Raw genomic sequence first — 13,866 nt, 5'->3', positions numbered from 1 at the left:
AGTTTAAAGACAACTGGACTTCTATTCTTCATCCCAGGCAATGGCGATTCCAGAGAGAGATGCGTCCCGCTAGGAATTGTACTTTCCGATTGCAATCCACGTAGTGGCAGTTCCGGGCTCAGCGCTCCATACAGGAAAAAATACCCCCGGGATAACTGGAGGGTGTGGTCAGACTAAGAACGTAACAGAACCACTGTTACAATTCCCTGGCCAAACAGTGGCGATCCCCGCAAACCATGAATTAAGAGGGAGGTTTTCATCGAAGGGTGCCAGACCGTGGCTGGATCAATGCACTCTATAGGAATTATACGATCTCCCGCTAAAACCGGACCTTCTGCAGAGAAATAAAGCTACAAATTAGGATCAACCCAAGTGACATTATAGTGCAGCGCGAACCACTAATTACGTACTCATGGCCTTTAAGTATACTGCTCCCTCAATACGATGCCGTTTAGTTTTGCAATTATTTAAAGCACTCATGCAATATGTCATGAAAAGTCCATTCATTGACAGTTGAAGTTAACACGGGAAAATGTCTCCTTGGAAAATCTTACACAACATACCAAGGTGCATTGCAAGGAATCTTTCATCTAAGACCTAGATCCTGACTTTTTTAAAATAATATACGGTTTTTTGTTTGTTTGTTCATAACGGTCGGTTAGGTTTACTTCATAAAATGAAAATGGTTGTAATGCGCAGAGTTCTGTAAGCTAGGGGTCGCTTGTGTCTCATTGGTATTCAATCAACCAGGGCGTTAATCGCCAAATTAACTCCATAAATTTCTTATAGTTGTGACAGAAGCAGAAAAAAAAAACTCAAGTGAGTGCATGTGGTTATAAAGAGTGTAATTCATAAGTGTAGCCATTGTTTACGGACTCTAAAACAATGGCTACACTTGTAAATTACACTTGTAAAAGTTTTATTAAATTGATCCCTGGTTATTTAATGATTCATAATGATCTATCTGAAGGTATGTTATATAAACTATGATAACTGGAAATGTTTTTTAGTTCATAGGAATTGTTGGATAAATGGTTACCATTAAGGTACAGAATTTCATTCAAAAGAAGAATTGTACGCTTGTGCTCCAGTCGCACTTCTCTCAAGGATCCGTAACAAATTTGTTTTAATCCACCGGACCACATAGAGCAAAATACAACTGTAATGCTACGTACTGTTAAAACGAATGAAATTTAGTAAACGTTATGACATTCAACCATTCAGCGTACCTTCAGTCAACGGCAATGCTTTAGACTATTCCCTTTTGATTTTCTTTCGCGGAGGACCTTCGTCACCTAGATTTGAAAAATAAAGCAAGGAAAGATTCAATTTCGCGATTCATTTCGTCACCATTTAGACCTGCTTAAAAAGAGTTGCTATAACGCCACAAAATTTCACTGTGCAACCAAACCACTTCTTCCAAAATTGATTTTGCGAAAAAACTGCAGCGGTCAAAGGTTAAAATGTACGCACAAACACATCATCGCAATCAAACCAAGTTTAACAGATTTCAAATTATACAGAAGACTAGAATTAATTGGAGATTTTAAACAAAGCTCATTGAACGAAATCAGCTTACTTTCTTTTGTAATAAATTGATTTAAATGAGGTCTGCGGCATTAAAACTGACAACGACAGATTTATCTCTAGGTTCATAACTCTTTAAAACCCGTTTCATTGCTTGTATGATGGCACAGGCTTCCAGTTTGCAAGTTGGTATGCCTGTTGGAGTCAGTTTGCCTCCTTATGACCTTTTAGCTATGACCGTTTTATTTGATTGCAATAACCACAATCTTTCATGTTTATTTTACTGTAATTTAAATCTCACACGAACAAGTAAGAAAGACGAAATGAGTGGTAGTCTCCGTAGTCGAGGGGAGTCTCAAAAAGTAGACTATTAAGAACCAAATAGGCTCCTTCCATTTTGTTATAAAGTATAAATAGTAAATCAGTTAACGCCTGCACTTCCCGCTTTTTTTCTCCGTCCTGATATATTTTTGGAGATTCTTCTAAGACACTAAGACAGTAAAACCTGTTTCATATAACCAAGTTTCTGAAAATTTGCTGAGAAACAGACATTATACAGTAGAGATCGGTTTATAAGGACACTTGAGGGACATGACAAATCGTCCCTATTGTCTGGGTCTCCAGAAAAGAAGTACCGAAACGTGGTAAAACCTGGTTCTATTGTAAGATCGTATTTAGTTATTTTTGAAATATCTAAATGTTTACAACCAACCATCATCAAAGGACAAGTGTTTCAACTTAAGCAACTCTTGAATCTCAGTCTGTGAGTGCACCCCCTGTGAAGTAAACAAAGGAAAACATGAGGTTCCTAACCGAAACTTCACTTCAAAGCTTTCATACCCTACTTAATAAAGCAAAATTCAATCTTTACGATGTCAGCATATCAAATAGGTATACCTCCTGTGCGCATTAAATAGGGAAAGAAACGGCTGATAGTTTGTTAATTCAGATATTAAACACCCTTTCCGCTTATCGCATTGAGCAGCTTAATTGAAACATACCTGTCCCACGAAACCCCGTTTCATCTTTGAATCTTTTTTTATTGACTTGTTTCCAAATAATCAATGGCGATTATGTTTTTTTAACCTTCATTACGGGTGTTATTGTCTTACACCTCAGAGCCCAGCTATGATGAATGACGCTCCTATCATTAGGTTTTAGGCGTGTGATCCACACAGGCATCCCAGTGAAGATGAATACTAAACAAAGACCACGAAAGTAAAGGTACGACCTTGAGCTCTGACACTCTTGGGGCTAGCAATGCTCAATAACATTCCTATCAACAAGTTTGTTATTGAGTAAACGACTGATCCATAAAGTCGTTCTCAATAATCCTTAACACTGTTTCAAACTAATATACAAGAACAGCAATATGAATCCGGCCCATCGCTCTCGTCCGGCCTCATTACCTCGTCAATGAGCTCTTCCTGTGTGACTGTAGAAGGGCCAGGACCACTGCTGAGATACGGATCGGTAGACAAGGATCCTCCAGGTGTAAAGATGGTGGATGGGGCACTGTGATGATGGGTGTGGATATCTGGTGAGGAGTAATTCCCTGAATGCTGAACGTGAGGTACCAGACCGTGGTTGGATCCATGCCCTGTAGGAATAGTCGCTTCTGCTAACATTGGATCAGCTGTTAAGGAAAGAAAGGTAGAAATTAGCATCCAACGAGTAGGAATGGATGGCCCTGCTAACATTGGATCAGCTTAAAGAAGAAATAAAGATCTTACGTCACATAACGTATAAAGGAAACCATCGATTTCAGACTGATAGACTTCTAGAACATTTATCCTTTCTTAATGTTATGCCCCCTCGTTTTACTACGTAAGTTTAAATAATCATTAGTGCAAACATCGCTCACTTTAGGTAACACCGGAAAATATCTACATCGGAACAGGAGAAAGAGGATCTTTTCCTTTTAAACGTCCTCAGTGACTATTGTAACTGTTGACATGCTTTTCGTTTCTGTACATGGCAGCAAGGCTTGGTCCGTTAAATACTCATGCCGGGTAGTACTGCGTAGAATACCTTTTTGGTCTATAAACAGACTAATGGATAAACATAGTCCTTGACGTCCGATTTCTTTCATCAAAATTACGAACAGAATGTGACAACAGCAACTTGTCGCACGTCTACACCGCAACTATTAAAAAGAAGGCAATCTCACAAACCAAAACTGACTTTTGAGCGCAACGAACTTATGTACAACTTCTTATTAGTGCTCAGGGCGTTAATCGCCAACAGGTTTTGTTACATCTGTGATTGGGGAGGCAGGGAACTGGGGGGGAGGAGGGGGGCAGGGGGACAAGAAACCTTACCAGTAGGATCAGGAGGCGCTGGAAATGTTCCCACGGTGTCTTGATCGTCAGCGGGGAATGGTGAGTCGTGAATACTGAGGCGAGTCTCTGCCAGAATCTGTGCGAGTGGTAAAAGAAAAAAAGGGCTGATGAGCGTGTTTCAGGCTTTCAGATAGTGGAGAGTGGCACTTTCCACTATCTGAACGCCTGGTGCAGGATAGGAGTTGATAAGCCAATAAGATGATTGAGCAAAAGAAACTCTTCTACAAAGACAGAACCTAAGTAGCCGAACCAATATTCGGTTCACTGGTCGGTTCTAAGCCTCAAGCTCTTTGTTTGCTTAAAATGCGTAACAAGGCTCTAACCAGTAAAGTGAGAACGTTGACATTTTCATGTCATGTCATGTTAAAATGCTGGATGGGCACTGTGATGATGGCTGTGGATATCTGGTGAGGAGCAATGCTCTGAATATTGAACGTGGGGTACACAAAACGCTTCAATCGACCGTCCACGATAGTATGATTATACAAATATTCATTTTACTAATGAAGTCGAACTCGAGAATGCCTTGAAACGGTCGACACGTCATTTATTTTAGCGTTAATTTTAAGGGTAGAAGTCTTATAACTTACCTGGTCCTGGTTGTCTTCTGATTCATATGATGACATTTCTTCAGCTGTTTCTTCTTCAGACTGTATGATTCCTTCCTCATCCTGCCAAAAATCACACACTTAACACTATACACTATCCATTTCTTATCTTTTAGGATCGTTATTTCAGTCTTCATGTACATAACAAGAGTTTTGGTCCCTGATTCAAGTCAATAAAAATTGAAAATGCCATAGTAAATCTAATCTTCTAACAGTGTCACTATTTTCCCTGATAAAGGAACCAAATAATTGACGAAAGTCTTGTTGATAAAAAAGTGAATCTGTATCAAAAATCTAAGATATTAGGAAGAGTAACGTTTAAAGTCATACCATAAAACTTAAAAAATAAAATAAACAACACGTCATTAAGAAAATTCAAAGTAAATTAAAATGTAAGGCAAGTTTTTCAATCTGATAAAACATGGCCGAGAAAAAGGAAAAAAAACAAACAAACAAACAAGTAAATAATAACAAACCCAACCTATCAACTATTAAAAACTCGTGAAAAACACTCGGCTGCACATTCGGCTACTCATTGTGTTTTAGAGCCGATAACTCACCCACTCTTCCTCTTCCTCATCCTCAGATTCAGATAATGAATCGACCTGACAAAAAAACACAACACTCAACATTTCCGAAACGGATTGCAGTCTGTTGCAATATTGTTCGGACAGTAACTTCCACAACTAAAAGACATCGTTGTAAGAGAACCGTCGGTTTCCGTATGACTTAGCTCACTTGTTAAAAGAAGTGAGCTAAGAGTCTAAGACCACAGAAATAACTTGTTATTTTTAGTAAGACTTACATTCAACCACACTGTTTTGATTTGACTGATCATTTTTTATGAAATTGCGACTAGAAAAAAAAAAAAAAAACAGCCTGAAACTACTATGATATAACACACATTTACTGTTCCCTCAGTTTCAGTTTATAATAAGTGAACTCCTGAAAAGCTGAAGAAAAACCATACGTTTTTAAACGGAATGTTTTTTTTTTTCAGTTTTTTTTTTTTCAAGAAATAAGACCAACCTGTTGCCTTTGCGGCTGTGATTCATTTGATGAGTGAGAAAAGAGACTGGGGAACGACCTTTTCCAATGGTTTTCTGATAGCCAGTCATGTTCAGGATTGGGATTCCCTTCACGATCCTACAACAAATCACAAGATAACACTAGCACCATCCAACTTTTAAAGCAACGTTTAAAAGATCGAAAGTGTAGTCTAGATTTTAAGCAATGAAACACATAGGGCAAAAATAACCCCAGGGGTTAACTACTATGTGATGGGGACGTGAATGCTCATCGGACAACTAGAAATTTACCATTAACCCTGTAAGCCCCAATATAAAAATACAAATTCTCCACACTACTGTCCATACATTGCCTTATAGAATTAGTTGAGAGAACTTGATAAAAGATCAAAGTACTTCTCCTTTGTTCATCAATTTAGTACTTCTCCTAACATCTTCTTTTGATAATGTTTTGATATTGTAAAGAGAAACTTCATGTTGATCACTCTTGGGACTTTAAGACCAACCTGAGTAAAGCTCAAGATGATTCCACCCCGAAGAGAGGTCATTTCTACAACACATAGTCAAAGAAGTACTATAGAAATTTCTGCTTGCGACAAAGACGTTTTTCTTCTTTAATTTAGTTATATTTAGGACTAAACAAGAGATTTTGCTCATTTCGCAATCTGCTCCGAAGCCTTATTAAGTTCAAAGTCTTAAAATCCACATGCCCTGAACAGTAATTTCGTCCTGAATGGTCTTGCGCGTACCGCTGCGCTAAAAAACGTTCTACTGAGTGTCTCAAAATTATGGCTTCCTTTCACTAGCGACAGAGTCGGAGTCGGAGTCATAATCAAAAGCGCAGAGCTTGTGTTCGATTCCGCTTAAGTTCCGCTTCTGATGTAGTGAAAACCAGATTGTCAGAGTCGGAAGCAGAAGCGGAAGAACCAAACCAATCACAAAGCGTGACAACGTGCATCGGGATTGGTTTATCCTTCTGCTCCTGCTTCCGATTCTGACAATCTGGTTTTCACTAGATCATAAGCGGAACGTAAGCGGAGTCGGAAGAAATGGAAACGTTCTAATTCTTCGGACTCCGATTCCGGCGCGCTTATGATTCCGCTTATAACCTGAGATCAGGCCCAATTTTAGCGGTTCTCATGCATTCTCTCTAACGGCTACCGCTAAAAAAATCGCCTTGGCCGCCCGAATGTAATTTTCAAAGCGAAACTCAGGTTAGATCAACTCAGCCAGATCTCGGGTTACTCTGCTTACGTCTCCGATTTTCGATTTTCACTAGGTCATAAGCGATCTTACGACTCCAACTCCGACTCTGTCGCTAGTGTAAACCACCCTTTAGGTTGCTGCGCAAGACGTTCCTCATTTTTCCTTGTCAACCCCAAATTTCCGAATTTTTGTGCCGTTTAATAGTGATTAGAAATTACCTACATACAGAAAAAGCAAGGGCTCACGAACTAAAGTCCTGTTCAAAAAAGGAGTTAAAAATGCGAAAAAGAGGGGAAAACGACAAAACCAACAAAAAATGCATCTGACTTCTTGGACGCAACTCTAAAGGTGCTCACATCTTAAAGATCACATTCTACTTTTCAACCCCTAAAATTTGCCTGCAAGACTTTCAAAACAGCAAAAGCAAATAATATACTCTAAAAATGTGCGAATTATTGAAACCTTGGAGCCCTTTTTTCTATTAACTCTTGGTCTGATAAAATTCTCACAGATCAGTTTTTTCTTAGTGGGGGTTGGAAGGGGAGGCGCACAAAAACCTTCGTCTCGTCTGAAGAAACGCTTGCTGCGCTACCAAACGAAAGGCGGGAAAATTCTACCACGTGGGTAGTTATATAACCAATCAGCTCTCGCCACGTCACAAGCCTTCTCTCACGCCACTTTGAATGACAGTTTGTTGATTTTGTAGTTTGTTGTTCACTTCAGTTGAGTTTGCTCTTCAAAGAAAACTTTCAACGCAAAAATACTCAAGATGGACACAAAAAGAATGAGAAAACACCGTACAATGCCAGTTAAGAGAAAAACTCGTCTTATGTGCTCAGGAATTTGTCAAAGGATTTGTGCAAGCTAAAGGAAACTACATTTATTAACTTCAACTCATTCATAAAAGACGCGAAGTGACGCAGGATTTGTTTTGTTCGTCGTAAAACTGGAAAAGAAGTAACCGACAAAAATAGACAGCTTGTACCATAGAGGAGTGCTTTACCTATAATTAAATGTATGGTGTTAAATTTCAACCAAAGTGTCTCAGAGGAATATATTTTTTGTGGAACGCTATCTCAAAAACCTACGCTACAGTGAGGTTATTTACGGGAGGACAAGCATTTACCGAAACGCAAGGGACACTCAAACAAAAGGACAGCTCTGAAAGGACTTCTTCGTTTTCTGAACTCTCAAAGAAACTTTACTTGAGTTTAGCTGATTTTACGAAAATCTTAGCGATAAAAGTGAAACTGTAAGTGGTTAGCCTTTTTTCTTAATTTTTGCAAATTGTTTGTTTGAATTGAGCATGAACAGAACACATTTTTGACTTTATGCTTGTTATTCATCATTTTACGAAAAGTAATGAATTAAAATTGATTGAGAAATTGATACTTTGGAATTTTTGTGTTAATACATATATCACAAGTTTGTTAAGTGAGCTCATATCGAGTTGAACCAGACTCGAAGAGAAATTTCATATCTGCTCGCTGATCCATTATTTTGCATAGTGAAAACACTTTCAGATTAATTTACTTGTTCTCGGTTAAAACTTTTTTTTTGGATTTAGTTTAATCAATTGAAAGGAATGAATTTGAAATGATACTTTGAATCTGCTAAAGTTTGTGATTTGTTTTCAAAAGTAAATCTCGTGTTTCGTCGAGTATAAAAATGACAAAGAAAGGAAAATGGCGAAAGGCAAGGGCTGAGTAGAAATAAACTGTAAACAAAGAATAAAGAAACAAATTGCGATAAAATTGGAAAACTTACGTGGTAGTATGACACCAGATAAGTGATGTTGCCGGGCTGCTTGATGGCTGATGACAGATCCATCACCTGCTGTGGAGTCATCTTCACTCCTACAAGCCACAGATACTTCAGGTGAGGAGCGCAGCTGAGATGTTTAATCAAGCTGTCTACTCCTGCACCCAGAAGAGGATTGTATGACATGTCGAGCAACTCTAAGTTTGGTGCTTTTTCAAATAAATTGTTGATAAACTCCACAGCAGGTGATGATGTTACATTGATACCCAAGAGTGATAATTTCTTCAGTTTGTGTGTTACTTGGATGCTCCTCAGTAGAGACTCTGTTACCTCAGCATCCAACACTTCACTGTATTCATCCCGAACCAGTATCTCGTGTGGAGCGGTGATAAACGGCCTCATCGCAATCATCAGTTCCACTTCTGACCTGTTCACATTCCGAGCTTCAATCCACCCAACCCTGGAGAGACCATGACGCTTTGAACAACAGCTGCTGCTGCTCTCTTCACTTGACTCATCACCATTCATGTTTGTCTTCTTTGTTGTCTCTTGTTTACTTATTAGCGCCTTTATTATATCACAAGGAAAAGGAATGCCTTTACGTTCATCTTTAACAATTTTAGCTAAATAGAGGTGAGTGTTGTTTTCTTCTTTCTTTGAAAAAAAGTCATCAATCCTACGCCATGTTGAGTTGCTTAAAAATTCTGATGCTTTCTTTTCTCCTGCAGAGCTAACAATAACTGCGTTTAATTGTTGTACTAAAATTATTAAATTACTATAGTCCTGCTCTGTATAATCTTTATAAATGCTTTTATTAAAAAAAACGTAGTTGGGTGTTTCGGTAGTTTGAACTAATTTTTCCTCTACGATAACATTTAGCTGCTCTTTATCAATTACAAGAACTCCTCCTAAAGAGGAAAGAAATGTAGGAAAGAGGTTTTTTCTTGTCTCAGCTGAGAAGTTGAAGAAAAAGAACTCGTAACAAACATTAATACAATCTCTTTGTTCGTCTGACAAGTCCCACTGTGACGGTGTTTCGCTGTCGAATTTGAACTCTTTCAGTCCGCTCTTTATTCCAAGGTGAATCACAATCTCGCGCGCGGCTTCTTCTGACAACTGAACAGCAAATTTTAAAACCTCAGTCATCTCTAGGATCTTTTTAACTGAGTCCAACTTTAAGAGGGAATTTGTACTTTCAGCCTTTTTAGATGTCAGCTCTTCTTTCAGGAAATTCGCAGCCAGGTATTCTTGGACGGATTTGTGAATAAAGTACACGCCTTTTTCAGGATTCAAACTCGCCATATTTAAAACCTGAAAAAGGCCGACTTCAATCAGCCTCTCGATCAAACTGTAGCCAGAAGGTAACTGACTGACAGGGAAATAAAGCTGGCCTTGCAAAAGGGCTTCAAAGGCCACGCTTCCTAATGCGTATAATTCATCTGAGTAATCTTTAACCACTGATTCAGCAGACTGTTTTGCACGCAAGTGATCGAACAAAGTCTTAACAAACTGGGCGAAGATGTGTGCGCGTTCCTTTGGTAGTTCTTCACGTGTTGTTTTCGTCCAGAGCAAGCACAAAATTAAGAGAAGAAGGGGAATTTCTGCTAGTCCCCTTAGGTTGTGCTGCTGTAAGTACCTAAAAAAATCTGCAATATCTTTATCATCTTTCAAAAATCTACGAGCGAACTCTACTTGACGTTGACGATTAAAGCCGTCAATTTTGAATTGAGCATCACTAAAATTTCTCAGCGTCTCAGCTTTCATTTCCCTTGAAGTAATTACAACACAACAATCTCTTAATTGGCTTTTTTTCCAGATTTTGAAGACAGGCGACTCGTTTTTTGAACTGTAAACATATTCATCGTAGCCGTCCAAGATAAGCAAGACTTTTTCTTGATGGCGACAAACGTAATCATACAGGATGTCAACGGAAATTGCACCATTACTATCCAGCACTTCACAAGCCCTCAGAATGGACGGAACATCTTGGAGATTACTAACGTCACGTAATCTCACCAGAAGGACAAGATCAAATGCTCCTAATGTTTCTGAATATCTTTGCTGGGACCAGTCAAAAGTTGCTTTCTTCGTGAAAACAGTCTTGCCGATACCTAGGCAGGCAGTAACAACAAACTGTCAATACCTCTTCAATAGATTTGTTTTACTTTATAATAATGGAAAGTCATGTGAAATGGAATGTATATTATATTGAAATGTTCTTTTATTTTCAAACAACTTAATTTTAAGGGAGTTTTTTAAATTATTCTTGTGCGGTGGATAGTTAACAATTTAACAAAGTATCAGTTAATGATGGGTGGCCTCTGCCTCTAAAATTATGCCAAGGGGACATTTTTGAATTCGATAATCAGCTTTGTATTACATCCATCGAAAATGGTGTCTCTTTTACATTATGTTGTCATTAAATTTAATTCTCTCAGTACAGATTTTCTCCTTCCTTGTTTTTGAGTACATAAAGGTAGTTTAGTGTGATATTATGTCAGTTTGATCAAATTGAAATACAACAAAAAATGTTGTTTGGAAAAAAGGTCTGAACGGTACAATGTAATTTAATAAGAGGAGTTTACAAATGACAAATTATCAATGAAAGATAAAGACAATGGAAATGAATTTGTAAACTCAATTATGAGTAGTTGTATGTCTTCATATACAGACTATTTACCTGATATCAAATTAGTCAAATTATATGGGTTGTGGTTCAGTTTTGTTCTGGGATAATTTTTTTCTTTTTATCCCTTTAGCATACATTTAATTAAACTTGAACTTCAGATAAAATTGAGTCACAATATTAATATTCTTACCATATTACTACATTAATATTGGGGGCTACAGTGTATGTTCTGCTGATTGCTCTAAAGCCAATTGTTTTTCAGACTGGATAACTCACAGAAAACTGCAAAACTTTGTTTTAACTTTCAGTCTATTGCAACAGACCAAACTTCCTATCAGGTTTGACAGCATGGTTAAAAATTACCCCACTTGGAATGTACATGCCAGTGAAACACTCAAGAAACATCTACCTTGCCTGAGCTGAAAGACTTCATTGACGCTAACACCTTGTGCAGATTCATTATGTTAGTAGACGAACGGTTTCTGTGTTCTTGTATGTTTTTGCATGTACTTACCCTCCAGTTAAGTTAAGACAATTCTTTACTTAATTAATACTCACTTACCTGGCTGTCCATAAACCAAAATTCTCTTGGGTACAGAATGTCGAGGTTCTCTGTGAGCAAAAATCCCAGTGTAGTGGTTAAGGTTTTCTTGAATCACTCCCCTGGGGGTCCTGTCATCCATGATCCAAGACAAGTCTGTGTAGATCTTGTCAATATGAACAGCAGAGTTCTGGTCCCATGGAATGATTTTGACTTTGCTACTGGTTTCATAAAGTGATTGCAGCTGTTTCTGGCACTCCTTAAGGCATACAGCATCTGTTAATAAGGATTTTTCATCAATTCCAAGTTTTTTTCAATAGTTTATATAAAGTAGCTGATTGACTTGATTAGCAACCCTTAATTACCAGGCCCCAGTTGTTCGAAAGGTGGATATCGCTATTCACTGGATAAATCACTATCCAGTGGATAGTGCAATTATTGGTTTCCCTAATACTTATCTGCTGGATAGTTATTTGTTTGGTGGATAGCGCTATCAAACATTTGAACAACCGGGACCAGGAGGGACAGACAAAAAGTCAATTTACAAAAACACAAATAAATTAATAAGAGAAAACAGCACATGGATAAATGATTGCCAAAAATAAATATTTAAGGTACAACGTAAGAAATGGTCAGAAAAAAAAATCCAAAACCTTAACAGGAATCAAACCCACAACATTCCAGATACTGGTGGGATGCTCTAACCACTGAGCTATGGGTGACTCATATGGTGAGCAAGTCATAAGTTATTTTGTTGAGGTAGCGTAGGTGGGTGGGTGGGTGGATAGACTGAGACTATACCACAACATCATTTTCAATTTTGTGGATTTCCTTAGACAGTTCCTAAATTATTGAAAATAATTCAAACACAGCTGAAACAAAGACAAGAATGTTTCCAAGAAGTTAACATTTCCCATCTGCTCTTCCTTCAAAATAATTTGATGATGCTAAATGTTTTCCCAAAAACATGTCTCGCCAAAAAGAAGCCTAGTAAATCCCTAAGATAAGGCAAAAATGGGGCAGGGAAAGTGATAGAAGTAGGGAGGAGAGAAAGAAACAGCAGAAAGTTGAGGGGGCTGTGTCACTTTTCAAAACAACACTTACGTTAATTTTATTTTAGCATAAGGAACAAAAGGCAGCATAGTGTTGGACTTACAGCATTTTAAAAAATTTTGGCCAATCTTTTTGGCCAGATAGGGATCAGAACGCAGATTTAAAAAATGAGCTTCAAACAGCATTTTTCAGCAAATTTCTGAAAAAGGGGTTATAAAATACCAGGCAAAAATAGACTGCTCTTGACAAAGACAAATCTCACAATAATAAGAGAAAACTGTGCTCTAGATGCAACAAACAACTATATTGAAAGATTAGTGTTATTTCTACTGAAACCTGCAGTGTTCAATCATTTAATCTGGAAAAACTCCTGGATATAGTGTAATTTCATTGACTGGATAGTACATGTACCTGGTATCTGCTTGTCTGGCTTTGTGGTTGTCTGTGGCTGATTCTTTGCTGTCAGGTCTGTAAAGAAAAAAAGTATTGTAAACTTGAAAAGCCCCAAAATCAAATTTTTCTTTTGGCCTTTGTTATTTTAATATTAATGTATGATTTGAGTTTGAAACAGACAAAAAACGTGAACCAGTTTACATAAAAATATCTGAACAGAAAAGTCATCGATCACTATTACAGAGTGTCCCAAAAGTTCGTTCCTCTAATTTCATGCACTATAACTTTTGATTAAAACTTTATTTTTACATGAATTTTCTAGAACATGTTTATTTCTCTATTGAGTACATGTATTCAGAATTTCAGTAACTAGCATGCCCTTTTTGTTTTGTTTTGTTTTGTTTTGTTTTTTTATCACATTCTGTGGCCGTTGCCATTTTGAGCTTTTTCATCACCTGCCAGGTGCGCAGGAGCCAGATCAGCCCCCAAACAATATTTGTTTAGTAATTCAAGGCAGCTAAAAATATATAATATTATTTTGGGCATTCATCCAAAAATGATAATCATCCCGGCCCCCTTTCACAGCAATAAGGCTTTTGTACTTCTTTACAAATTTGACAAGAGCTGGGCATTACTTGGCAGGCTTAAAGTACAGGGTTTTTTTGCCATCTCAGGGGCCTCTATAAATTTTAAACATTCTCTTTTCATGACCCTTTCTGGACTTGGCTTGCTTGAGAGCTTCCTTGTCGAGTCTCCTCTTTTGTATCTAACCTTCTTT

General features: G+C 37.8%; 1 protein-coding gene across 2 annotated transcripts in view; it reads right to left on the bottom strand.

The window, feature by feature from the left end:
* LOC140951195 (uncharacterized) overlaps positions 1 to 13,866 on the bottom strand; it is a 187,889-nt gene that overhangs the window by 161,738 nt on the left and 12,285 nt on the right. Inside the window, exon 8 of one of the 2 annotated variants that reach the window (XM_073400419.1) lies at positions 13,107 to 13,163. The exons of the other annotated variant lie outside the window; for it this stretch is intronic. Coding sequence (XP_073256520.1) covers positions 13,107 to 13,163 — 57 coding nt within the window. The remainder of the gene's footprint in view (positions 1 to 13,106; positions 13,164 to 13,866) is intronic. 2 annotated transcript variants of the gene reach the window in all.

Source organism: Porites lutea, chromosome 10, assembly GCF_958299795.1.
Source record: "Porites lutea chromosome 10, jaPorLute2.1, whole genome shotgun sequence".
NCBI lineage: Eukaryota > Metazoa > Cnidaria > Anthozoa > Scleractinia > Poritidae > Porites > Porites lutea.
This window is presented reverse-complemented; position numbering and strand designations above follow the sequence as displayed.